This window comes from Condylura cristata, unplaced genomic scaffold (genome assembly GCF_000260355.1).
Source record: "Condylura cristata isolate star-nosed mole 26May11 unplaced genomic scaffold, ConCri1.0 scaffold00022, whole genome shotgun sequence".
In the NCBI taxonomy this organism is placed as follows: Eukaryota; Metazoa; Chordata; class Mammalia; order Eulipotyphla; family Talpidae; genus Condylura; species Condylura cristata.
The window spans coordinates 30,588,707-30,616,254 of record NW_004567123.1 but is presented as its reverse complement, the minus strand read 5'-3'; the positions used below and the strand labels follow the sequence as shown (position 1 = coordinate 30,616,254).

Genomic DNA, 27,548 nt, shown 5'->3' with positions numbered 1-27,548 from the left:
CCTCCCGCGCCCCCCGCCTCGGGGCGCCCGGGGCCTGGGCTCTGCGCCTCCTACCCTTCCACTGCTTGCTGGGGCCAGAGACAGGTGCCACGCCGCCTTTGCTCATTCCTCCTCGCGTGCCTGGAGGGATGCCGAAGTTATTCCCGGGGCGGGGTGGGGGGCTTGGGAGAGGGGACCCCGCTTTAAGCCCGTGAGATCCGGAGTATGTAAATCTCCTGGGCAGGGTCTGTAGCACCTTCCAGGGCCGGCACGGGCACTAATCCCAGCTCTACCCCCTTAGGCAAGTCTCTCAAACTCTTTGTGTCTTGTTTGGAAAGGGGAGGGGGGGCTAATACCGTCCCTGCCTCTTCAGGCCGTTTAAGGTTCAGTGAAATGGGGCGTGTAAAGCGCTTATCAGAGTGCCAGACCCACAGCGTGTCCCAATAAACCGTCTGCATAAATTATTAGCGCGATATTAAGGTGTAACTTCATGGTAGAGTGGGCAGAAGTTGACCTACCTACCCGTTTGGATTTCTACCCGTCTGGGCGGAATTGTTCAGCGTGCCCACCGCCGCAGCCGGGACATTGTTTTGGGTGAACATCCGAAAGGGGTGAATGTGTAATTGGGACACTCTGTAGTAAGCAGTCTGCAAACGCTTGATGCTGTTATTTCCATCTCCGTTGAGCCAACTGCAAGATTTTCACCAGCTCCTTCAGCCTGAGCAACCTTTCCTTTTTTTTCCTGCCATCATCCGGCTTGTTGTCATTCCATTTCTGGGAAAGTTGCTGGCAGAAGCTTCCCTGGAGTTCAGCAAACCTTTTTCGAGCACTTACAGTGTGTCAGGAGCAGGAGGGGGTTGTACAAAGCCTGAAAATATGTCTCCATTTTGCGCCACATCTCTAACTTCTAACTTTTTTCACTGCAGCTTTGCTTTTATTCCCTCCGTCCCTGTTGGCTGACTTTCCTTTTAAGCCCTCGCCCTCCTTCGTGTTGCAGTCTTGCTTATGTGGAAGCTTTCTTCTGTTCCAGCGGAGATGTGTGCTTCAGTCTGTTCTGCCTCTTCTCTGGCGGTGGGGACTTTTTTAAGGTCATTCTTCCCCTCTGCTTGTAGCTTTTAATTGTTTAGCGGGTGGTGGAAAGAGTTAAACAACGTCTTTGGTTGATTTTGGCCTTTCAGGAGTCTGTGTGTTTACCAGATGTAAACTACTGCTTGTTGAGGTGAAAACTAAAAATAATGTTGAATTATTGAGAACAGTTTCAGTAAGTCCTGGTGACAGGTGAGATTTTAAAAACAGCAACCTTTTTTTAAGTGGGTGGAGGTTCGTTTAATTCTGTATTTGCTGTTTGGGTGTACCCTTCATTAAGGAAATGTAACACATGGAGTTTCAAATTTACAAAAGTAAGAAGTGTGTGTTTATGCTACTGAATGGCCCTCCTATATCAGGACTGTTTTAGACAATGTATTTCTTTATTTAAACTGTCTTGATTTACAGTGGTCTTTTTTTTCCTAGAACTTCCTTCATCATTTAATTTAAAATCTTGTTTCCATCATCTAATTTAAAATCTTGTTTTGGGGATGGTTCTTTAAAAATACCTTAAACAACCACTGCAAAGCAAACAACTATACAAGTAAGACAAGCCATGTCTTCTGCCAGGTGGAAAATTGTGGTGTTAGGAAAGTGGCGTTTTAATATTGTAGTAGATGACCTAATTAAAAAAAAAAAAACTGCTTATCACGGAAGACATACAGAAGTCAAATAATATAGAGAACCCCCAGGTATTGGCCACTTTGCTTTGGTAATCATTAACTCATAGCCAAGGTCAATCTTGTTAACATGTTGTATCTCCTTCCCCCAAACTGGGTTATTTTGAAACAAATCCTAAACATATGTTTTATCACATTGCTCCAGACTATTAATATGTCACAGAATTTACTTTTTACAGAATCAAAGTTCTTTTGTTTCTTGGATTCTTCATCTCTATACAAAATTACTGTGCAGCAGGAAAAATAGGCAGCCCATTTAGTTCTTGACCGAACGCTTGTGCCCCTCAAAAGTCTGACCTAAAATACTGCCTTGCTTCTTTGTGTACAAAAACAATTTTTAAGCTGTTAATGACTATAATTGAAAAGCAGTCAGAACTACAGATACCCTTAGTGCTGTTTTGGTGGAGACCTACCTGTTAAACCACTTTTAATAGAGAATAACTTTGTATCCAAGTTGAACTACAGTTAATAATTCATAATGAAGCTTTCAAAGTTTCTTTCCAGTAGTTGTGTAAATATGCTGCTATCACTTTGGTTAAGAATTAAGCAAAGGATATTTGATTTCAAAACCCTCTGTTGTAGGTTGTTTTCTAAAGACTACCCCCACCACCATACAGCTATATGTACAAAGTTTCAGTAAATATGAATGAATTACATGCCTAGATGTTCATTTTTTTATTTTTTAAGATGTATTTTATTTATGCATCCAAGAACTAAGGTATAGGCTGAAGTGGGGGTTGGGGGGGGGAGAAGATTTCCCAGGGACAGTGGGAGCAGAGCAGGCAGATGAACTGAAGTATACTGCTGAGGAGCAGTGGGGAGACAGGAGAGGTCTGCTGTGCCATGTGGGTCACTCCCTGGCCTAGAATTGAACTCATGCTGCAGTGGGTGCAGACAGCTGAGACTTGACCCCTTGTGCCACCAGGGAGGCGCCTCTCCCCCCCACCCCCACTTTGTGACTGGACCCCTTGTGCCACTAGGGGGGTGCCTTCCCGCTTCCCCCACCATACACACTTTGTGCTGAAACTGGACCCCTTGTGCCACCAGGGAGACCTGTTCATGTTTTTCTTTATTTAAAGAGAGCTCGCTCCCTGCACAGAAGCTCACAATAGTAGTACAGTTGTCATTGTTAACTTTCGAATTTCTGGTCATGAACAGTTTCCAGCTTTAGAGCTGTAATGATTGTTATTTCATTTCTGTAGGCTTGCTTTCACTTGATCAGGTACAGTGAGAATGTATTTTATGTTTTAGTTATTTACTACAGTCCGGGAGATGGAGAGCTATGTGTTATGTAGGAGAGGACACAAAATGTGCTTTATTTTAAAAAATGCCTAATGCTTTCCACTAGGCTGGAAGTAAAACTTAAGTATTTGAAATTGGTACCATAGTTTGTTCAGCCTAAATCACTCTTCTGAGATGTATCCAGAAAGTCCATTTATATACAGATGATGTTAAATTTAGAAATGAGTATGACTCATAAACCCCCTCCCCACCCACCACCCCCAACTTTGAAGTTCAGTCCATTAACATTCTGGTTGTAATCATTAAACATGGGCTGCAGGATTCTGTATCATCCACTGTCTCACCCCGGTAAGACAGCAAAGGTTTACTACAGAGGGTGTAGAGTGGGACTGAGTTTGTAGGGCAACTTTCTCTGATGCCCTTTTCCTGGATGGAGGGAGAGTTAAATTCACTAGCATGAAGATGAAACTTTGATGAGAAAGTTACCTTTTTGTGGGAATGTTTAAGTCAGTTCCAGTGGCCTTGTTTTTGAGTTTCCAAACTGGATAATCGTATTCGAATTCATACTTAGTGATACAGAATTTTTAGCTAGGGGAAAATGTAAATTTCTTCCCCTCAAATGAGAGCTTTCTTTCTTTCAGAATGAGATTTTGGAGCCCACAAACTGTTTTTGAGAATTTAAGGACAGATTTTATTTTACACTATATCTTAAAAGGTGGTTTTAACTTCTGATGATGGAGTCCTGTGTGCTTATAATGTTGGTGTAACTTTCTGCAAGAGCTTTTCTATAAAGGAAGCTTTGTCAAAATCAGGACTATAGAATTTATGCTGTTCTGAAAAATATGTATGTTAAAGATTGGCTATGAGAAGACCTACTTGTTGCTGTGGTTATTTTTTCCTCAATATTGTATTACAAAAAATTTCTAACAAAGTTAATTGGATTATAACTGTAGCACTATACTGATGTTAACAAATGTCACTGGATAGATAGCTTGGATACCGGTTTTGTAGATAACTTAATGCTATGAGCTAAGAAAACCTTAACAAAGGAAATTGTTTTTAAAATGGGGAAATTGCTGTACTAACTTAATCTACTTTTTTTGGTTTTGTTTTAAATATTTATTTATGCATACAGAACTGGGGTACAGACCAGAGGTAGGGGAGGTGAGAGGATTCACCAGAGACACAGTGGGGAGCAGAACAGGCAGATGGACTGAAATACACTGCTGAGGGGAGCAGCGGGCAAGAGAAGAGAGGTCTGCTGCGCCATGTGGGTCACCTCCCTGGCCAGGGATTGAACTCGTGCTGCAGTGGCTGTGATAGCTTTGTATTGCTGTTCTTTAACCTGATGTGCCACCAGGGAGTGCCCAGCCTCATCCACTTTTGAAATATTTACATTCTCACACTTAGGTCACCAGATGAAGATAGAAAAATCTACAGACTGTTAATTATATTTTCTTGTATTATACATCTTCATTTATTAAAGGCATATATTCAGGATGCTCCTCAATATATTTATTGAAAGCAAAATTAGGAAAAGCTATCCAAAAACGTATTTGCTTTCAATTAAAAATTAGTCTTCTAAAATATTAAATCTGTAGCCCATCTGCTTCTGTTTAATCTGGAACTTAATTTGGGAGAGAAGTGTGATGACTTCATGAGTTTGTAACAGTGAAGAAAGCAAAAACAGGCCCTTTTATTATAAGATGACACAGAGGTCATAATTGTCCTAGAAGATTTTGTCATATCTACCAGACTTCAAAGTCTTTAAGGAAATCTGCTTAAGTATCCTCGGGTCTTTTCTCAATGAGAATGATTGCTCATCACAGGGTTTCTATATTTGATGTAGCTTTAGAATGAGTTGCCCAGTGAGTAGGTTGATTTTAGTCAGCATGTTCTATTCCCATTTTAAGTCTTTTTAACAAACAGAATTTAGCTATAAGTTTACTTTTATAGATGTTTATGTGACGGAGGATAGGATTAGTGAATTTGCTGGATAATAATTTTTGCTACTATTTTTTGATCTACTATATACCAGGTTAGGATTACTGGGGTACGAGTTACTTGATGTAGAAAAGGAATCGGATTTAATTTATCTAACATTATAAAAGCTGCTATTCAGTGAGCTCCTCCTCTGGGCCATAGGTTGAAGTAGATGCTATTTATGTTGTATTTCTAACACTCAAGAATGTCTTGCTGACTGAGGACATGGAGGTCCTTCAGGGAGGGCTGGTGTCTGCTGGGATCGGTCCTCTTTCCCGCTCATTATGCTCAGGTGCTTTTTGTTAGGATGATTTGTTATGTGAGAGCAGTGCTTCTGCTTTCCCTCCTGGTCACTAGAACTTTAGGCCAACTTGGAAAAAATAAGTCTGGTTCAGTAATAGTCTTAAATGAACTCTATTTGTCATTCTTTTGAAATAGTTTGAAGATTTACAGTTTACTTTTGTTTGTTGTAATAGATTGCTTCAGTCCAGCCAACTTATAAACTAATTCAAGGGTTTCCTGGGGGGGGGGTGTTAGAAGTAAATTGGTGGTGGGGGGAGTTTTATTAATCTTTGTGTTGAAGGAAGCTAGCTCCTAAATTACTGCTGTAATCCTTCATGAAGTTCACTGAAAATGATTTATTAACTACAGGCAAAGTTGTTTAGCAATTTTTTTAAAAAGAATTACAGTATTCTGCTTTATTGGAAATGAATTAATATGGCTTCCAGTTAGCTCTATAGGGATAGGTAGTTGTTAACATCTTTGTTTCACCTCCATTTTTAACATTTCCTGGCTAATATTGGGAATATTTACTGTAACTTAGTGTTTGGTATTGAATTGCCTCCTGGACAATTTCCAGTTTATTTTCTTTATAAATCTATGGTCTCCTTAGTAAGAAGCTTCCTTGGTTGACCCCCCAGGCAGTAGTCATGTCTCATGGCCGATCTTAAAAGTCTAGATCAATGAAATTAAGTCTGCATTAGACCTGGGTTTTAGTGAGATGAGGTATGAGTTTCCATTCTGTGTTTAGCTTCAACCAAAATGACCTAACCTGTTCCTCTGTGATGACATACATGTGTCTCATTAATCATGGAAAAGTTAGAAATGTGTCTGTTCTCGAGATGAAGTGAGTAGAAAATGCTTCTTAAGTTGTTACTATATTGACTCCCCTTTGGGATAAGCTTTATAACTTTGGTATAACATTTCATAATTTACTAGCATTTCATGTATGTTACCAGTTCATTCAAGAATTGTAGGAATATTGTATCATTGGTGTGGCAAACCCACTTAGTGTTAAAAGGTTGAAACCTACAAGTATACTTTACTCACAGTGATTCAGCTGAATACCTGTTGAAGCCTTATCTCAGATCCTGAATCAGAAGAGTTTTCTCCACATACCTTAACTAGATAGGCCCTTCACAGCTTTTTTTTTAAATGATCCTATATATCTTTAGTCATGAGGTAATGCATGGTAAGAATGATTTATTATAATTATAATAGCACTGTAAATTATTTCAGTGCATGTTGGGCTCAAGGTTATCCCTGTACAAATGTGAATTCTACAAGGTTAGGAACTACGTGGTATTTATGTACTTGTCTTTCCCCAGTGTCCAGAATAGTGCCTGTAAAATAGTGGGTGTTTAGTAAAGATCTGATAGGTGAGTAAAGCAATGAATTCAGTTTATTTCCTTGCATTTTAGCCTGCTTTCTTGAGTGAGGGGGGAAGGGACCTGGGATAGCTCAGTCAGTCTTATCTCTGCCACTGGTTGGGCTAAGTGTGTGCTGCATAGATATGCTGGTAATAATCATGATGCTTGGATTCTCATTGAGAGTAGGGATTTCAAAGAATGAGTTTGCTCCTATGTGAAGGTATATACAAATTTTAGCCATCAATTGTATTGCGTAAAGATGTCTGAAACCCAGATAGTGGCAGACTGCTGTATCCCCCACCTCCCACCCACTGATTTTTCTCTTTGTGGTTAAATTGTTGGCAGTTGTTTCTTACTGTTGTCATTATATCTGAGTTTAGCAGTGCCTTTTTTTCCATTCTGATTTTTTACTTTAAAAAAAAAATTTATACATACAAGAACTTGGACATAGGTCATGGTGCCAAGGAGAAGGGGTGAGAGGGTTCACCAGAGTCACTGAGGAGCAGAACAGGCAGATGGACTGAAATACACTGCTGAGGGGAGCAGGGGGGAAATGGGAGAGGTCATCAATGCCCTATGGGCCACCTCCCTGGCCTGGGATCCAACTGATCTACAGTGGCTGCCGATAGCTTCATAGTGCTGATACTTACCCCTTGAGCCACCTCTAGTTTTTTACTATTGTTGAGAAAGCTAAATTTCCAAATTTACCATCATTGTTAAGTATGGATTAAATTACGGACAGCCCCTACTACTGATAAAAGGTGACTTTACCATGTGTTGAGCTGCTCAGAGATCTTTTTCAGTTCCTAGTTATCTTAGCTCTTCTGAATGGATGAGGCTGTGGAACAACAGGGATAGTGTACTACTACTACTACAGTATACTGAAGAATTACAGTATACTGAACAAAATGAAGAATTTAAAATACTGTTGAACAAATCAGAATTTATGGTTTTGCTTCTGAAATCATGTGGACATTGAACCAGCTACTTTTTATTATCTGTTAAGCCTCCGTACTAGGTTGAAATCCCTTTATTTTGTAAAAATACAAACACATACCCAGGTAAGGAATTCTATTTGTTACTGACTACAACATTTAAAAGGGGAGAAACCTTTAGATAAGTAAGGCCTGAGAGTTTGAGAATTTAACTTAGAACACCTGAAGTCTTGTTCTAGAGCATGATTGTAACTTGGATTTACTAGATAAAAAGTGTTTTTCATATTTTGCAAATTAATATAAGAATATTTATAAACAGAGTGCCTTTTTATAACTCCTTCCATATAATTGCATTTGCATCACCAGGCATGTGGTAAGGACATGACTGTCCTTTTATGAGTAAAACAGCCTGTATTTGAGGAGGGATAAGACCCCCTAAATTTGAAAACCAGATTTGTGTGATCAGATAGTGTGTGATAGCAACTAGTTCCTTTGAAGAAAATTTGTCCTGAAGATTCACAGCCCTCTTACAGGAAGTATTGAGACTGAAAAAGAAAACTTCTGATGTCTGCTGTTGTCATGTGTCTGCAAAATGTTCTTGATCCTAGGCTGTTGTGTCTTTTAGAGACTCTGCACTGTGCTGCTTTGCACCATGATACTCTTACAGAAACTTTACGAGTACTAGTACTTTTCTAAATCTTTAGCAATATATATCTTCATTTTCAGGAAAATTACTGTTTCTACTCTAGTAAATTACTGTTTCTTATTTTCCAGGAGTTTGCTAATCATATAACATCTCAGAACTGAAACAAAACAACATTGTTCCTGGAGCTGTTTTTTTAAGGTACACATAACTTGGTTCTGTAATTTTGTGCCTTTTCATAATCCGTAATGTCCTTGAGTTCATCAGTGACTTCTGTGGAAAATGATTTACTTCTGGCTGTAATATTAGAGAGACAAGAAATTTTATGCCATTTGAGTTTCTTTTTACTCTTGAGGTTTAATTAGAAAGTAAATGCAGGAAAAATTGTTGGCAGAGATGTAAAACCTAGCCAACACTGCCATATGCGTTAAGTATAGAGAAATGTATGAAATTGTGAAATTTAACCACTGAAGTTGTCATTAACTATAATTTGGTCAACAAGCAGCTTGGTCAGATTGGCTCTCAAGCTTGTGGAAGAAATTCAGCATTGTTTTCTGTTGTGATAGAGCGCTGAAGCAGGCTCCATTTAGTGTAGGCTACTTGTGGTCATTAGACCAAGTAGGATTTTATGGTTTTATGATTTTTATGGTTTTATGATTTTTTCTTTTTTTTTTTTAAGATTTATTTATGCATTCAAGAACTGGGGTACAGGCCAGAGCTGTGGGGTGGTGGTGATGAGAGGATTCACCAGAGACAGTGGAGAACAGAACAGGCAGATTGACCTTGCTGAGGGTAGCTGTGGGCAGGACAGGGGAGGTCTGCTGCGCTGTGTGAGTCACCTCCTGGCCCGGGAAGGAGCTCAGCATTGAAGCTGAACGGCGGCTACGGCTAGCTTCATGGTGCTGCACGTTAACCTGTTGTGCCACCAGGGAGATCCCAATGCTTTATGATTTTTTAGCACCTTCCCTCTAAGAAACAAGAACACATCATCCTGTTGTATCTCTGAGGTAGTTATTAGTGGCTAAATTAACCTAACTTTCTTTGGGAATGAGGAAGTTGAAACCTAAGGAAATTAGAGATCTTGTATAAAGCTAGGTGAATGGATGCACTCATCACACTGAATGGATACACCCATCATACTGAATCTGTATAATGGTTTTTTTCCAAACTCTAGAACTCTTACCATGCTTCACATTCCTTCTGTGTTTTAGCTTTCAGAGTGCTACAACTGCGGCTTTATCCAATGTCTGATTATAACAAAGTTTTGGGGAAACTGAGGCAGCGGATTGCCAAGAATTGGTTATTTAGTTGTTATCTGAGTTGGGAGCAGAGCTGAAAGACACAGCTCAGGAGTTTTACTCTGATTTAGCATTGTTGGCTGCTACTTAGCAGCAAGACTGGTTTCTTAGAAACAAGGTGGTGGCACTGGTATGTTTTGCATCAAGATGATAGTGATTGCAGGTGTGTTTCAAGGTGGACAGCACATGGTTACGGACTATGTTATTTGAAAGAAAAAGCCTGTTAACTTACTGAGCAAATCCTTCTTGTTCTGCTCTTAAAAATCTTCAACAGATCATGAACAGATACTCAGATTGGTTGACATAAAACATTTTCCTGTTTTTATAAACTGACTTTTAAAAACACTTCTTTACTTACAAAAATAATGTTGGAGTTTAGTTATTTCTAAGAACTTCTGTTAGGAAGAGGTTGGGGTAGGAGTGTGTTGAGGTTTTAAAACTAGGAAAGAGGTTTGCAGTGTGTTAAGCTGAAGCAACAACACATTTTCGCTTTAGTGCAGATTGTGAAGGGTTTTTTAGGTTGAGCAATTAATAATGAGTTTCCTTTTAGCAAATGTTTTCTTTAAATGGACCACCCAGCGCTTATATTTGTGTGGAAAGAAAATCCTCCGCTGCCCCCTTGGTTGTGGACCAAGTGTGAGACGGGCCACTTTCAGTCACTTGTATCAGATGCAAAGGTCTGAGCAGCCTGGGTGCCCTGGCATTCTGGTTGGCTGATTTTTTTTTTTTTAAATAATAGTTTATTTTTACATCATTTTGTGCATTTTTCCATCTCAGTTGTACTCCCCTTGGGCTTCCCATCACCAAATCACCCGTGTGCCATCACCAAGTCCAGTGCATTTCCCTCCCCCCACCGTTTGCTTGGCTGATTTTATCGCCCTGCAGGTGATGGTGCCGACTCAGGGTCTGGTGTCTTTCTTTTGAGCTCTGAGGACATAGTCTTTTTTTCTTCTTTTAAGTAGCTTAGTTATATTTCTTTTAATGAACCTTTTATTTCTGGTTTGATTTATGGGCTTGCTGTTGAACGTTATTTGCTTAACATGACATCTTCTTGGAAACAATTATGTAGAGTGGTAGTGTTGCCATGTTTCTGTACTTTTGCTGCCCAGCCTATAGATATTTCTCTGTTTAGAGTCAGTGAATTGCTATTTCTCCAGAGGCCAGGGGAGGCCAGGACCTTGGGAGGGAGGAGTGCAGTTGGAGGCCAGTGGTGGCTGTCGTGGGAGTGAATTGCAGAATGCATGTAACATCACGGCTAGAAAGATGTGGGAAAAGGATCTCGGAACTGTTCAGAGTGGGGTGGATATTTTAGGTGTACCTCAGGACTGTTTAGGAAAAGTGTTCTTACTTTTTGTTTTGAAGGTTCTCTGAGTAAAGCCTCAAAACATTCAAGAGAACAGACTAATAGATTAACATATTAGTAGGTTTTTTGTTTATGTCTTCTAGAGAAAGTTGGATTTTTTCCAGCCATATAAATAGGATTCACATGTAGTAGGTACTTAATTTTGTTGATTTTGTTTCCCCCCGAGAGCAAGCCATTTTATCAAGGAGTTTACGGAAAGTGTTGGCGTCAAGAGGATGAAAACTGGTATTCAGGACTATAAATTTTTTTCATCAGGCCATTTGGGGATATTCCCACTTATATCCTAAAATTGCTGTTGATATTGCTGATGCCATATAATAGCAAGAAATTGAGTACTCCTTTAAATCAGTGTGTTCATGCTGCATAAAATTTAAGACTTAGAAGGGGAGCTAATTAGTGAAATGTGGCTATCTTAAAAACTTGTCTGGAATTGAGATTACTTATACTGTGCTGCTTTTCTTTTTAAATGTTAGGAAAATTTACTTGTTACAATGGGAAATGGCATGTTTATTACACAAAAGTATAGAGTTGTGTTAATCTACTCAAAAGATTAGCAATTAAAAAGAACCTTTTTCATAATTGCTGACATTATTTCATACTACCGTGACTTAACAATCTGTTGAAAATAACACCAAGCACTATTCCAGGTAGTTCTGTAAAAATGATTTTTAAAAGGATCTGCTTTTTTTGTGTGTGTTAAATCTCAATATATATATAGTGTGGGTAAAGTCACTGCTGAGTTAGGAAGTATGTGTTTTGTGCCTGATCACTTTTTTTTTTTTTTAAAGATTTATTTATTTGTGCACACAGAGGTGGGGTACAGGCGAGAGGTGCAGGGGCGGTGAGAGGATTCACCAGAGGCATTGTGGGGCACAGAACAGGCAGATGGACTGAAACACACTGCGGAGGAGAGCATCAGGCAGGTCATGAGAGGTCTGCTGGGCCATGTGGGCCACCTTCCTGGCCAGGGATTGAATTCATGCTGAAGGGAATGCAAATAGCTCTCAGTGCTGTGCTTTAACCAGTTGTGGAATTAAAATTTTTTTAAAAGAGCCAAATATAACTGTCATATCACACCCCTCTCTGTGTTAATAATGCTTATGTGTGTTCCAAAAATTTAGGATTTGAGTCTAAGAGGAACATGTTTTTCTCGGTTGGTGTCTAAAATTCTTCAAATAGGAGAAAACCCAGGAGACACGTTTTTGTTTCAAACTTTTAAACGGAGTTTACTGTCTAAAATATTATCCTATAAGAAAACTGTTAACCAAGCATTTCAGTCTCTTTTGAGTCCTAATTTATCTGGTAGAAAACAATCCTTAAAGATGGGTCTAAAGGAAAAGACGTTTTCATTAAGGGATTTAGTCGTCAGATGGAGAATTGCTGACTATCGAATCTAGAGTTTATTATCTCCAAGATCCCACAGCTCCTCTGGATGCTGCTGGGAACCACTCACATAGCAGCAGTGAAGCACTCTGGTCTTTGAATTATGTAGTCAGAGAATATATTTTCCCTGTTCATAACTGATACCTACCTGCTTTTTCGTATGGAGGAGAATGTTTGGATAAAGTTTTTTAGAGGCTTTTTAGGTGAAAAGGACATTTTCTGTTTTTTAAAATAAGAGCTGTTTATTACATTAAAACATTTTACTTGTGGATGAGTATGTGTGTATTTAAAAGTCTCCCTGGCTCCCCACTCACCAATATGATCGCCCATCCCCTAGTGATGACAACCAGATAATGTCTCCAGCCATTGTTGAATGTCTTTGGTGACCAAACATTCCCCCTCTTTCTTTCGAAGTATTAAATTAATAAATGAGTACTGTTGAATTTTAATTTGGTCATACTGAAAATTTGAAATCTATAAAATACCCAGTCTTACTAGGGTTAGACTATTTTTATTTGCTCTTTTGAATTACTTGTTTCAACCAGTTTGTATAAAGCCTTAACTCTCCTAGGTGAACTTAAGGTTAACATTTTTTTGGGAGCAGTCTTAATTAAAATCCTGTTTGTTCTCTTTCACAACTTGTAAAAAAACTATGTATTTCTGGCTGGCTGGACATGTTGGCACTGGGCCTACTTAGACAGCATCAGCCAAAAGTGATCCCTTTCGGTCCCGCCCTTTCTAAGTTTAGTTCGTTCATTCAGTCTCAGAGTCACCAGGGCAGGGTTGTTGGGCTATGGAAGCAGAGTGGGGTGTGGATGTGGAAGCAGAGTGGGGCTCTGGAGCAAACATTTTGCCTTCCTTTTTTGACGTAGAGACCTGTGGTTGGTATTGTGGAGTTGTGGGTACTCTATAAATGATTTTTGAGGGGTGGTGATAGGGTAAAAGTGGCCTCATGAGAGTTTAGAAAGAGTGGAAGGGGTTAGGAGAAAACTATTTATATTTTGGCAGCTGAAAATAATGAAACAGGATCATAGCTGACTTCTAAATGTTTCTGGACACTGGTGGCTTGTTTGATAAGGTTGTTATCTAGACTTCAGAACCTTTGTTATTTTGTTTGTGATTCCAAAAGTAAACCAGGAACAACTGCTTGTTGGGGATTTTGTTGGATAAGATATTTATGCCCCCATTACCCATACTCACTTTTAAACTTAGTGGGTTTTTTTTTTCTTTTTTTTCCGGTTTCCTTTTTGCTCCCAGCAAGAGGGAATGTGTCAGGATTACCTCAGTTACTTAATTGATCTGGTCATTCGTCTTATCTTAGATGTCCAACTTCAAATCGTCGTGAGACTTTAAAAAGCATTAATGTAACACTGTAGTACAGCTTCCACATTATTAGCTTGCTGATATCTCCTTCAGTTGACTATTTCTGGTCTTTGTTGCTACTGGTTATTTTTGCATACTTTTGACTTAAACATTTTCAGCCTTTTGAAGAATGGCCATGAGAATGAATAGAAATGTCCTTATTTTTGACTTTTGAAAAATTTGAAGGTGCCTATAAATAATGTCTTTGGGACATACCAGCTGAAGTATACAACCTTCCTCTCTGCTCCCCAGAATCTGTACCTCTCCTTACTGTAAATTGTCAGTGAACTTATTGCCAGTAAATTCACATACCAGTAAATTGCCAATCTAAAATCTGTCTCTTCATCTTCTTTGCTATTCATGTAGCTTCTCAGGATCATGAACTTTGATATTGGTGCAAAAGTTTTTCATCTGTAACTAAATGAACCTACAAACAGACCTTTTTATCATTTTAAGGAAAAAACCAGTGCAAATGGAAATTCCTCCCTTTCTTCAGTCCATTTAAAGGAAAGCTCTAAGGGTACAGATCGGAGCTGGAGCTGTGGTCCTTAAATGGAAGTTGTATTCACATTTACCTATTAATGGGTTAATGATATTTGAATCCAGCTTGCTTCCAGTATCTTATAATTTTGAGACCGGAAACCTTTTTCATATCCCATACACTATGGAAGATCTCTCCATACTTTAAAATTTGTGTTTTTAATATAAACAATGGTTCATAGTTTTTAATATTTAGCAATAAATATTACATTCTACTAATTCTGTTCATAAAATTAACACGTAGAACATGTGAATATTGTCATTCATTTAAAGACACTGAGAAAGTCATAGTGCTAGCAATCTTACTAGAGACCAAGGAGAAGCACACTTCTAATAAATCAACAGAGCTGTATGCCCAACAGGGCTATTTTCAGACTTGAGTAGCTGACACCAGTTTTGACTGAATATTCGCAAGTACATATCATCTCTATAATTTACCTTTTTATTTTCTTTCCCTTACAACTTTCAGGTAGAACTTTAGACTTCATAGCACTGAATTAATCTGCACTGAAAGCTGTTTACCTGCAGTTGTTCACTTTTGTTGAAAGTGACCATGTCTCAAGTTCAAGTGCAAGTTCAGAACCCATCTGCTGCTCTCTCAGGGAGCCAAATACTGAACAAGAACCAGTCTCTTCTCTCACAGCCTTTGATGAGTATTCCTTCTACTGCTAGCTCTCTGCCCTCTGAAAATGCAGGTAGACCTATTCAAAACTCTGCTTTACCCTCTGCATCTATTACATCCACCAGTGCAGCTGCAGGTAAGCTTATAAATCCAAGTGTCTTCTGTTTCAAATGTTTTCTTAGCCTGTTTTCTGATCTGATAAGTAGATTACAGATGCAGGGAATCTACATCCCTCATTCACCTGCAAGAAGCAGAAGAAAATTATTATAACCCACGGCTTCTTATCCCAGCTAGAATACACTTTATTATTGCATATTATGTTTCTGGAGGCCTCAGTTGACCAACCATTCAGAAGTGTGAGAAAGGCATACTTTTCTGGCAGGGGAGGTGCCATGATCACAAAGGTGGTTTTCCTGGGGTGTGGTTTACCTTATCACACTCCAGGTGTGCTGACCTCAGACATTTCCCCAAATTTTGGTAGTAGGGGACTGCATTTGTTACTTCCCCTGCAAAACAAAAAGTACAAGAAAGAGATCAAAACATAAACCAGTAAGCCTAGTCTATTATAAAGTGGTGACTTGAATAAAGAACTGAATAATAAAACCACTTCAAATGTTTACTGTTGTATGGAAAAATTAAAAACTCTGCTTTTAAAATTACTCCCTAGAACTGACAAAAAGAACATTTGTTATGTGTAAGCCCCCTTTTTCTTTATGTCTGTAAGATTTTACCCCAAGGGGGTAACCAGACTTAGTAGAAAGCAAAGAAGTGTGTTAGCGTTGAATTTTTAATATGAAAAAGTAAGTAAATTGAGAATTCAAAGGTTCAGCAATGGCAGTGAGGGCCAGTTAGCAATTGAACAAAGCAGAGATTTTAAAAAAAGGAGAATAGCTTAGAATCATTTAAATCTGGCTTGTAGGGAAGTAAACGTATGGAAGGGAGTTACTGATTAAAAAAGACTTAACATGAAAAAAAAAAAAAACAAAACCACACAAAAAACCCCACCCTAAAACCAATATTCTACTCACCAAAATGGTTAAAACCAGTGAAGTAAAGGGAGTGTCAGTGTGGTGTTTCCATACCAGCCTGCCAACGGCAAGTTCTTTTTGACCCTTTCCTTATGCCTGCCAGTTTCCCTTGCATTTCTTCCTTTGTCCTATTTCCTTTCCTTTGTGAAATCTGTTCTCAGAGAACTAACTTCCCCACCAGCTGCATGGCACCCAGCACTCCACCTCCAGGCCCTTTCAGGTTGCTTGACCTGTAGTCCACGAGAGACTTAATTTTCCCAAATTTTGCCATGTGAGACTATCTTAAAAGGAAATTGTACAGTCCTCTGGGATTGATTACTTTTCCTTCTAATGTGTTCTGTTCACATCCTGTTGACTGTAAACCCCCTCCCACAAGGACATTTTATTTTACTTAAATAACTGTCAGAAATAGGTACAGTCTGAGGATGGCAACCTCTGGCGAACACTTAGGGGACACCCTAGGAATGAGTGGTGTGGAAAACACAGCAGTTGTAAAGAGAAATGGATTGGCATGTTGAGATTAGCGAACTAACACGCAGGGGTACAGCTGATGGCTGCCACGGTGGCCGCTGTGTCTGCTCCGAAGACCGCCTTGTTTATTCCCTTGGTTGCTTCCAGTAGCAGCGCCTCATCTGACTCCAGCTCTTGCTTGCCTGCCATGGTTTCTGGTCTACTCTCTTTTGAAGACACACCCTCTGTTAGGTCCCCTGGCGTCAGTGAGGGCAGAAAGACCCTCGTTGTGTCTTCAGGCCCGTGTGCCCCCAGTGTGGTGTGCAGTTTGCATCTGTGCTGCTCTAAATCCTTAGACCTTCGATGTGTTTTCCCTCTTTTTTTTCATATCCTTGGGAGAACAGCAGTCTTATATACTGCTAGTTGACGTCAATGCTCTTACGTTATTTTTCAGTTCCTTCTAACATGGCACACCCCAAAGAGAAAACCCCAATGTGTCTTGTGAATGAGTTAGCCCGTTTCAACAAGATTCAGCCTGAGTATAAGCTTTTGCGTGAGCAAGGTCCAGCTCACTGTAAGGTAAATATTGTCCATACTGCTTGTGCATTTATAACCCTCCAGGAATGTTTTTTTCTGTCCTTTTATACTGTTGAAAGTGGTGTTGTATTCAAATTTGTATCTTCAAATTGCTGAGGTTGTCTTAAAGAGATGCAAACGTATAGTGTTCTGGTGAGTTACTACTTTTCTCATTCTGGCAGAACTGGTCCAAGAAAAGAGACTTCTTTGGGGGGTAATTGGCTTTAAAAACTCCACTGAGTGTGTGGTGGTTTAGGATTCTGAATAGAGACAATTTCCAAGCACCCCGTGGGTGACTTCCTGTGTGTGTTCTGTGCTCTGAGCTTCCTGGCTATTGCCTGCCTCTGGCTCCCTTCCTGCTTGTTTGCATGTGTAACTTAGACTCGGCAGCAAAAGAAGTGACCAGAAAATTTGTTTGCCACTTGTTAACAATCCAGGTAAAAGTTTTGGAGAAGAGTGGAAATTAGTCTCAAAGTGAGTATTTTGAATTGTCTCTGATTTTAGTTACCCTTTTCATTCGCTTTATCTTAGAGATTGAAAGACTGATTGTAATTAGAGATCTCACTATTCAGGATTTCAGTCTTAAGCTTGTTTGAGATCTGTGCTAATGTACATCTTGGAGTTATCTTCTGCAACTGCAGTAAGAGAAGATATATATAGTATGAGAGAAGGGTCTCCTGTTTTGTGGTCCTTGCTTTGAGTAAAGATAATGCAATTAAAGGAGAATTGTCCTTGATGTCTTGTTTTTCTTGGCCTATAAACCTCGAGCCATGAAGTTTCACTTTTTACTTAACTCTAACATCAGCCACAGTCATAAAGAGGCACCATAGCATTGCAAGATTAGGGGCATTGTCTTTGGAGTTAGGCAGATCGGGGTTTGAATTCTAGCTTCTTATATCTAGTTTTGGAACTTGGCTTACTGCTTTTAACCTCAGTTTCCTCATCTGTAAAATGGGGATAATAATACCTACCAGATAAATTTATTGTGAGATTTGAATGAGAGAATGTGTATTACTGTGTGGAGCACAGTGCCTGGCACTTAATAGATGTTTAAGAAATGGTAGCTATTATTATTAAGTAGTTGTGGACTTGAGAAAAACAGAGATATCTCATTCACATGAAACTAATTTTAATATTCTAAAGCTTAATTTTATTTGAGATGTTTCTTTATGTTTAAAAGGTATTTAGGCATTTTTTTATAACTGTTTTATTTCTTCTACAGGATTTTTCCCCTTTTTTTGCAGACCTTAACTTTGGGATTCCCTTTACTAACTATTTTTGGTATTTTTAAAAATATGTACCTGCTCACTTCAACTAATACTTGGCAATTTGGCTGTGTGTTTGTAACCACATTTTTTTTTTTTAAACTTACAATTTGTTCAGAGAAAAAAGTTATTCCGTCCTAGGTGACATTTAAAAAGTCCGGGGTCTGGTGTTCTTTTAATTTTATCTAAGCCAGGATTGTAACCTTGCTACCAAGCCTCCACCTGGGAGGCACAGAGTGGCAGCAGCGCTGGACGGGGAGGCCTGAAGGAGGGGGAGGCCTGAAGGAGGGGGAGGCCTGAAGGAGGGCGAGACCGCTAATCATTCTTTTTTTTAAAGCATTTCCCCCTTGAGTGTCTTTCCATGAAAGGACCATGAGTTTCCCAGGGGTTGCCCAGCATTACAGACTTCTGCTGTTCTACTTCTCAGACCGCTGGGGTTTGGAGAGCTTGCTCTCGGTGCTTCATTGAGTAACTTTGTGAGTTGCGGCATTGTCACAGAAGATCCCGCATGTTTCGGGGGGGATGGAGCATTATTTAATTTTTCCTTTAGTGGAAGCTGTGCACTGAGGGAATCCTGAAGTTAAGACCTACAAGAAAAATTAGCTGTGAAGGCAACGTGGCCCCTTCCCCTTCAGCACCAAATTTATTCTATTTATACTGTGCTTATTACATCAAGGCTTCTCATGTACATTACTTGTACATGAAATGATGTGATATTCAGTGATAAAGGAGAAAAATAAAAGCTCAAATTGGTTTTGCTAAATTTCAGTGTAGTGTGTCTCAATCTTTAGAGCATCATAATCACTTCGGGCTCTTCTTAAAAATAGGCAAACTTGGTTATCCCTATTTAGTTGATTGGGTTTTCCAGACTTCTCAGGTGATTCTTTGCATGTATACCAAAGTTAAAGATCACTGTGCTGTCATCCATTTTCATTTTTTTTGATAGAATATTAATAGTACTGATAGGATTATATAGCCTAATTTTATTTTTAAAGATTTATTTATTCATTCATACAAAACTGGGGTACAGGCCAGAGATGCAGAGGGTAAGAGGATTCACCCGGCACAGCTGGGAGCAGAACAGGCAGCGCGAGGAAGCTCACTGCTGAGGGGAGCTGCGGGCAGGCCAGGAGAGGCCTGCCTTACCACATGGTCACTGGGGGGGGGGGGGCGCGAACTTATGCAGAAGTGGCTTTAGCTTCTTGGTGCTGTGCCTCAACCTGCTACGCCACTAGGGAGGGCCTATAAAGCCTAATTTTAAGGACGGGATGTGTGCTTGGGTTATCCTTACACTTAAAAAAGCAAAAGAGAGACTGGCCATCATCAGTATTTGTTAAGGACAGAATTGTTTTGGATGCTTCTTTATAGATGAACTTAGAAATTTTTGTAGCTCTTTGCTTGCTATAGATTTCATTCTCTTCTGAATGAGGCAGCTACTGAAGACCAGTCTGGGGAAATGTAAGGCAGCATTTGAAACCGGCTAACACTCCCAAGTGTATTTAGTTTTTTTTGGTGTCCTAATGATGTTTTTCTGACAGTTCACAAACACAACATCAAAACAAATACTGTCTTAATTTGTATCAGATACTAATGTGTGTCTAAATATGGTTTGTTAAATTTCACCCAGTAGAAGTAATTGGAAGACAGTTATTATTTGGATGGCTTCTAAATAATCAGTGTCTGGCATTTTAATACATAATCAAAACATTTAAAAGTCCCTGTCTTCAAAGCATAGTTACTTCATGAAATGCTGAGCAGTGCTAATCAATGATATAGATATCTTTTTGTGTTTTTTATAAAGACAACAGAAAAGGGGTGAAGGGACAAATTATGAAGATAATGACCTGGCCTTTTAAACCATGACTATAAAAATGTTCAAGGTCCAAGTGACATCTGTAGCCGACATCAGGTTTCATGAATTGAGAGCTCACAATTTTCATTTGTAGGTGTTTACAGTACAGCTAACACTTGGAGATCAGAACTGGGAAGCTGAAGGATCTAGTATTAAAAAGGCCCAACACACAGCTGCTGCCAAAGCTTTGGAAGGAACAAAATTTCCTAAACCCATAGCCCGCCCTTTTCGTAGCGAAGGAAGGAATCCAGGTATTATGCGTGGGCCAAGACAGGTTCCTTTCAAAAGTGTGTCTAGAGGTACCCTTTTAGTATGTATTGAGTTCTTTCTCAACTAACGTGTTGATTTTGAAAGCACAGATTCTGCACTACCAGTGGCAAATGCTTATCTTTTCAGAATCCTTAACCTCAGAAGCAGTGGTTCCCAATCTGTGGCCTCTGGACTCCTGACATCTGGAGAGGTCACCATGGGGATGCCAGAGTTGAGAGGGCTGTCACCAGGTGGCTTCTAAGATTTCAGAAAAGTTTACTGCAAATATATTTGTTCTCTCAATAAAGTCATCGATTGCCAAGAATGTAGATTTTAGCTGCAACTGTTTGAATAGATATTTCGGTAATATCAATTATCACACGTTGATCTGAAATCTTGCTTGTCAGTTCATGGCTCCTGATCATTAAGAATCAGAAAATAACTTAAATATAAATCACGAGATAATATTCCTTCGAACAAGGGGCCCAAAAGGGGAGAATACTAGTAAAGAAGGTGTCTGGTGAGAGGTTGGGAACCACTGACCTGGCAGGTGCGGCAGACACAGCCCTGAGCACGGGGACAGCTCGGCCCTCTTGTATGTAGCAGTGGGTCCGGGAAGAACTTGGTCACTTTGTGTTGCTTTTGATTTCTTTGTAGTATTTCTTCAGATTTACTACATACAAATTTCATGGGTTGGAGGTGCCCTTAAAATTATTCAAGTTATACTTAAAATGCAGCTATATAAATTATGTGAAAAATACAAATCTGATGTTAGCAAGAGAGAGGTCAGTTACTCATGTGACTCTGATTTTGCACCCAAAGTTATTATAAATTCAGTTCATCTGCAAAATTTAGTTGAACTGGTTATAGCACAAAATAAAATCTTTTTCTTTTTTATTTTCCTCTATAAACATTCTAAAGAGGCACTTTAAAGTGATTTTTGTGTGCATTTAAATTGAACTTTGCCATTGCTAGTGTTATTCTGTGTTTGATGTGAAAGTGCTGTTTTTAAATGTGATTGTGCGCTGATTCTCACCTTTCCAGGCTGTTTTTTTTTTAATGATCTTTAAAAGATTTATGAATTAGATTGAGAAGAAAAAAAGAAAATGAATAGCATGTTATTTTTTCTAAAGTTGATAGTTCTGAGATAAGAACCAAAAGATATATGTATGTGGTCCTGTTGTGTATGGATGCAGAACTCATGTTCCTCATAAGTATCACCACTGGTCAAACCCCCTTAAAAATATCAAGACTGGAAATACCTCAGTATTTTGTGGGCCTTCTCTGACCTCTCTAGATAGGAACTGTCTGCCTCTGCCCATTGGGCTGCTGTTCTCTGTACAGCATTACTTCCTGTTGTGTGGCAGTTCTTTGAGTGTTTTTTGTGATCTTTCAACGTCTCTGGGCAAGAGTTGTGTCCCTCAAGCTTTATTGGACAGTGCTTTGAATCCAGTTAGTACTTAATAATTGCTTTGTTGTTTGAAATAGTGTGTGCAGACATACTTCTAAGTGTAAGCCAATAAACCTGTCAGTCAGTACAATCAAAGTTGTATTGGTTAACATTTCCCAAACAATAAATGATTTGGATGGTCACGTGCAATTTTGTAGTCATAGAATAGAATTTGATATGTACTGAAACTTTAACAACTGGGAGGTATGGCTTTCACTCTTCCACTGATAACATCTTGTGTTAATTTCTTGCTCCTAATAGTTCTTTCATTGTATTTTGTGCTGTTGACTGTATTAATAACTAGAAATGGCAGCAAAATCTTGGATTTCCTCATGTACTTAGCAGTGAAGCACTTAGACCATTTCATGAAATGCATTGTGAATCCATAGTAGAAAGCATGCTACCTTTTATTGTAGTGACCATTGTTTACGTGTGAGAAAGAAAACAGTTCTTTGTGTTTATTCTGTGTTGCAGAAAGCATAACTCCTACTGTAGAACTAAATGCACTGTGCATGAAACTTGGGAAAAAACCAATGTATAAACCTGTTGACCCTTACTCCCGGATGCAGTCCACCTATAACTACAACATGAGAGGAGGTGCTTATCCCCCAAGGTAGGTCTTTGTTTTGAAAAATGCTGAAAACATGCAGATTGTGGAATGGAAAGTAATTTGGTTTCTTTGAAACTGCCAGATGTTGAGGTCAGTCTTAATTGTGCTTTAATAAAACCTTTGGAACTTTGTCTTGACAAAATTTTTTGTTTTAATTCATACATTTTACATCATTGTGTATTTCCCATAAATTCCCGCCACCAATTCACTGGTGAACCATCACCAAGTCCCTTGTGCTCATCTTGCTTCTGTTTTGATCTCTTTCTCTTCCCCTCCCTCACAGCAGAGTACCTTCTAGTTTTTAGAAACTGTTGTTTTTTTGCCCTGACCCCTTAATTTCCCTGACCCCATACCCCTCTCGTGAGTGAGACCATCCAGTATTTTTCTTTTTCCTTCTGGCTTCTTTCACTGAGCATAATCCCTTTTTGCTCCATTCATGTTGCTGCAAATGACATGAATTTTGTCTTTTTCAGCATTCATTGATTTAGTCATTATTGTTAGTTGGGTAATTTTTGACTTTTGAATTTATGTGCTCTGTAAATAATTTGGAGACCAGTAAGGTGCAGTAAAATCTGACTTGAAACTTGAAACTGCCAAGCATTAAAACCTTGGGCTGGCCATTGTAAGAAATTAATAGGTAGATGGATCATCAAAATGGAAATCTTGTATTTCCCTGCTCTTGGGGAGCGGGGGAGGGGCGCGACTGTCGGTAGGGGAGGAAAATTCCATTTTAAAAAATACAGCTTCTGGAATGTAAGAAACCAGGTTTTGCCATGCTATAGATACTGAAATTTCCAGAAGTGAAGGCTCTAAATGGCTTCACAGCTTCTTAAAAATTCCCAGCCTTTTCTGGAGATACACGTATATGAGTTAATCTCAGATATGAGACCATAGAGCAAGTTAAGTTTCTCTCTCAGCCAACTTAATCCACTTTAGATTTTGCGAACCTAGATTAGTATTATAAATTGAAACCTTGTAATTTGTAAATCAATTTTGTTTTCTGCAGCGTAAGTTTAAGCTCCTGAACAGTAGTTGCTTTTGCTGTGGCAGTTCTAATGTAGTGTGAGTACAGGGACCCTCTAAAATCTGTTGATGAGAGGTCATTTTTGGCGAGCAGACTCGAATGCGATAAGGAACTACTGTGAAGGAAATACCTGGACTTGGCCAGAGAAAGTACAGGTAGTGTATCAGTTTTGACAGCAATTTTTCTAATCCCCTTTTTTTTTTAGGTACTTTTACCCATTTCCAGTACCACCTTTACTTTATCAAGTTGAACTTTCCGTGGGAGGACAGCAGTTTAACGGGAAGGGGAAGACAAGACAAGCTGCAAAGCATGATGCTGCTGCGAAGGCCTTGAGGATCCTGCAGAGCGAGCCGCCGCCTGAAAGGCCAGAGGTGAGCAGCGAGGGGGCCCGCCCGCCCGGGCTGAGGAAGCTTAGCTCAAACCCAAGTGTGTTTTTCTTCCTTCTAAGAATATGCTGTCTGTAATTTTTGTTATTTGATAGCTTTGAAGATTTTGTATCCTGTAACTTTCTTTCCCTCCTCCCTTTTAAAAAGATAATCCGAGTCAGACAGTCAGATACCACCTTTTTCCTTTTGTGGCGTAGCTTTGAGTGAACATGCTAGAAAGATTGTGACTCAAGATTGAATTGAGAAGAGCAGCATGCATGGATAAATTCTTAAGTGCTAAAAAATGATGCTTGTCAGAAGCATCCAGGTTAGAGAAGTTATGGCTCCAGGTTAGAGAATTTTCTGACACTATTCTGACGAGCTACTTTTATTATACTGAAAAGCCAGTTTCTGTCTGCATAAACCATCACAAAATTCAGTGGCTTAAAACACCTGTAGGCATTTTTGTTTGCCCTGGTAGCCTGGTAGGCTGCAGTATAGGGAGGATTTGGCAGGAGAGCTTGTCCCTGCTCCACGTAACTGAGGCAACTGGGAAGGGCCTGGAGGATCCACTTTCAAGGTGGTTCCCTCACATGCTGGTAAGTTGGTACTATCAATGGGAAATTAGTGGGGGCTCTGGCCCCTGCAGAGTTCTCTCATGCAAAGACTGCTGAGCACTGTCCCTTACTGTGGTGATGCTGTCCCAGGGTGAGTGTCTAAGAAGATTGGAAATGGAAACAACTGCCCCTTTCTTAAGGCCTGTGCTCAGGTCTCACCAGCACAGGCACATCACTGCTGTGTTCTTTAGGGCCAGCAGTCACAGGGCTGAGATTCAAAAGGAGGAGATGCTGAACTATTTTTTTGGAGACAAAATTCATATAACATTAATAATATCAGCTTATGTGTATAGTTCAGTGGCTTTTGTGTCCAATCAGAGTGTTGAGAACCCCACTTCTGAATGAGAGGTGTCTAAAAAGCATTGGGTGCTATGTTTTAAAACTACTATGATAGGATTTTAGCTCCATGTGACTAAATAGGGATTTAGGTCTTAGGCAGGCAGTTATTAGTCCATGCCACAGAAGGGCCAATGCACTATGGATCTGTCTGGTAAGGCGCTGTCAGCATTAGAGGTTCAGAAGAAGCACATTGAATACAAACATTGTGATTTCGTCTAATCACAGCTGGAAACTCTGCCTGAAAATATCCCCAGGTGGCATTTGACTTTTCCCTCCTCAAGAAACAAGTTCATAAAGATAATAATCTTGTGACATGCTCCATTTGGGCACCACTGGGCTGTGTGTGTGTGGCGATAGGTCTGAACCTGGGAGCACCGTTGGCAGGGTGTGTTCTGAGGCCGAGTGTCTGCTGCCCACCTGCGCCACCCAGCCCCTGTGGAGCTGTGTGGATGCCTCGCCAGACAGGAGGGCTTTGTCTCTTTTGTGTTCTGTTGCCTTCCTTTTTTCCATACAGTTACACATTCTAATGTAGACAATCTGTTTTCAGGGTCCACTAAAGACCACATAAAAGAGAATGATTGTCATTTAGAGGAGGAAGATTTATTGAAATTAAAGGGATGAGCTTCTCATTGGTGGGACTTGTTAGCATATTGAAGGTAGTGTAATCTCAGTCACTTTGGAGGCTTTTCATTTTTTGATTCTGGTGCTAATCAGCCAGCAGTTGTTAAAACTACCACTCATCACTGACCGATAGGTGGGTTGTCACTTCTGAACTGATTCTGAATAAATCAAGAAAATTCTTGGTCCAGCTACACGATTCTAACATGGTAGGTCTAGGTCTAGATCCAGGAATCTGGCTTTTGCCTTACTCCTTTTTGAATGAGCATTTAGATGGACTCTAAAGCCCTGTCAATGTGCGGGACTCTCAGGTCCTGAGTATTACTGCGCATCCCAGGCAGTTTTCCCCCTTTGAGTCCTCCTGGGAAGTACCCCCAGTATTGCTAACAAGGTCTCGATGCTGACAAGTACTGGAAGGGGCAGCGGTGGTCACATTTTTCCGTGGTGACAGACGTGCTCTCGGGTGATGTTTTCCTGGCGCCTTCTTCCTCTTCGCCCCCATCTAGCTGTGCGTGGTTCGCAGCGGAGACAGTGCCCTTCACAAATAACTCAGGCTGGCCTCAGCAGTGCTCAGAGATGAAAATCCTTGACTAAGACAGGACTTTTTTCTTTGAAGTGATAAGTGAAATACTTGGCCTCCTGCCTAAACCAGCTGCCCCGATTTACTGCTCCTTCTGGCGGCTATGTTATAGGGCAGCAAATCTGTTATAGGGCACCTCAATTCAGAGAGAGACACCCCTGAAGTCTCAAAACCTGCCTGCTCTAAGTGGGTTCTGCCATCCGCCGCAACAAAACAAAACATATAAAGCTTTAATGAAAAGTGACTTTAATACAGTGAATATACAATACGGAGCACAAAGAAAGTAACTTCTAAATCAAACACCTGAAGTTAACCATCCCCTCGTGGGCAAAAGTCAACCCAAAAGGGACTGGCCCAAAGCAAGGCCTGAAAGCCTGCCACAAGACTAAAGCACCTTCTGGCCGGGACCCATGGAAAAGGGTCAGAAATGGCCAGACAAATCTGAGAGGAAAAGAGCAAAATCAAAATCAATATAAACACTGCCATAGTCACCTCCCTACAGGTATCTCACCCACATCTGCCTTCACCAGTCCAGGGTCAGGAAACAAGAGCGGTTTCTTCATCACATGTTTGCTGCTCCATGTGGCTTCCTTAGGTCTCCTTCTCCATCTGCCTTCCTTCTCTCTTCTTCTCTTTCCTTTTTCTCTGCTCAGTTCCACCCTCCTTCTGGGTGGGGCAGGGAACTTGGAACTTCCCTTCTCCTAGGGACCACCCAGTTACAGCTAGGTAGTAGGGGTACAGCAAGGCATGTCTGTAAGATAACTTAACTCATTTATAAGTAACTCATGTGACCAATAAAAATTTCTTAATTAAAAAAAAATTGTCATTTGAAATGATCACTGCAAACATTTGTACAAAACAAGTATCTAGTCCATGAAAAAGCGAGGCAGTGGTACCGCCTTTCCACTGTTGACTGTCAATATGTTGTCATGTCATTTACTAACAGCTTCTTGGAGGACTCAGATTGAACACTGAGTCCTGCTAAGGTGTTCATTGTTTGAACATACACGTTTGTTTTTTCAACAACATAGGTTTGGTTACCAAGGTTGTTTGCTGTTTTTCTGGTTGTAAACTACATAGTGAGGAACACTGTTACATCTTTATGTTTGTCCCTGATTTTCTTTTGAACCATAGTCTTGGAAGTAGAATTGCATGATTCGCTATAAGGCCTGCTTCTCCATCAGAAATGGGGCACACCTCTGCTGGCGCCCAGCCCGCTAGCCCATGGCATGCCGGCATTGCAAATTAGCGTTGTGAACAAATTGCTTGGTTGTTGAAATTTGTAGAGAATGTGATTGTTTGGTGGTTCAGTTCCTCTTCTCTTGAACACAATCGTTGAAGTCACAGTTTCTTTTAAAGGCAGATCTAGTCTGGGCCCTGATGGCAGGCATGCATGGAGATAGTGACACTGCCTCCCCCTGGCTGAACGGAGCTGGTGGGTAGTTAACATGTGTCAGCAAAAGTACAGCAAGTGCTAAGATGGACAAGTACGCTGGGAGTGTAAGGCGACTGCCTGAGCTGGAGTAAGGCTGCTGTGTTCTTAGAGTCCCCTCTGAGGTGAGTGAGTTTAGCTGAGACTAAAGATAAGTGAAAAGCAGGACAGCGAACATTCCCAGCAGAGGGAACAGCTTGTCCTGAGTTGGGGGAGCCACTTAAAAAAAACGAGCAAACAGGCCCTCCCTGGTGGCGCAGCGGGTTAAAGCACAGCACTGAGAATCTAAAGCCGCTTCCGCATGAGTTCGATTCCCGCCTGCCCCGGA

General features: G+C 40.2%; 1 protein-coding gene across 11 annotated transcripts in view; it reads left to right on the top strand.

Moving 5' to 3' along the window:
• The window catches only part of STAU1 (staufen double-stranded RNA binding protein 1), a 45,718-nt gene that overhangs the window by 430 nt on the left and 17,740 nt on the right, over window positions 1–27,548 (top strand). For 4 of the 11 annotated variants that reach the window (XM_012728376.1, XM_012728377.1, XM_012728375.1 and 1 more), the window contains exons 2-7: window positions 8,329–8,398; window positions 14,613–14,901; window positions 16,698–16,822; window positions 20,031–20,187; window positions 22,110–22,248; window positions 23,475–23,640. In XM_012728376.1, the coding sequence (XP_012583830.1) occupies window positions 14,697–14,901; window positions 16,698–16,822; window positions 20,031–20,187; window positions 22,110–22,248; window positions 23,475–23,640 (792 nt within the window). In that variant the 5' untranslated portion in view covers window positions 8,329–8,398; window positions 14,613–14,696. Of the gene's footprint in view, window positions 1–8,328; window positions 8,399–14,612; window positions 14,902–16,697; window positions 16,823–20,030; window positions 20,188–22,109; window positions 22,249–23,474; window positions 23,641–27,548 lie in introns of those variants that run through there. The other 7 variants (XM_012728381.1, XM_012728382.1, XM_012728384.1 and 4 more) reach the window with 5 other exon arrangements.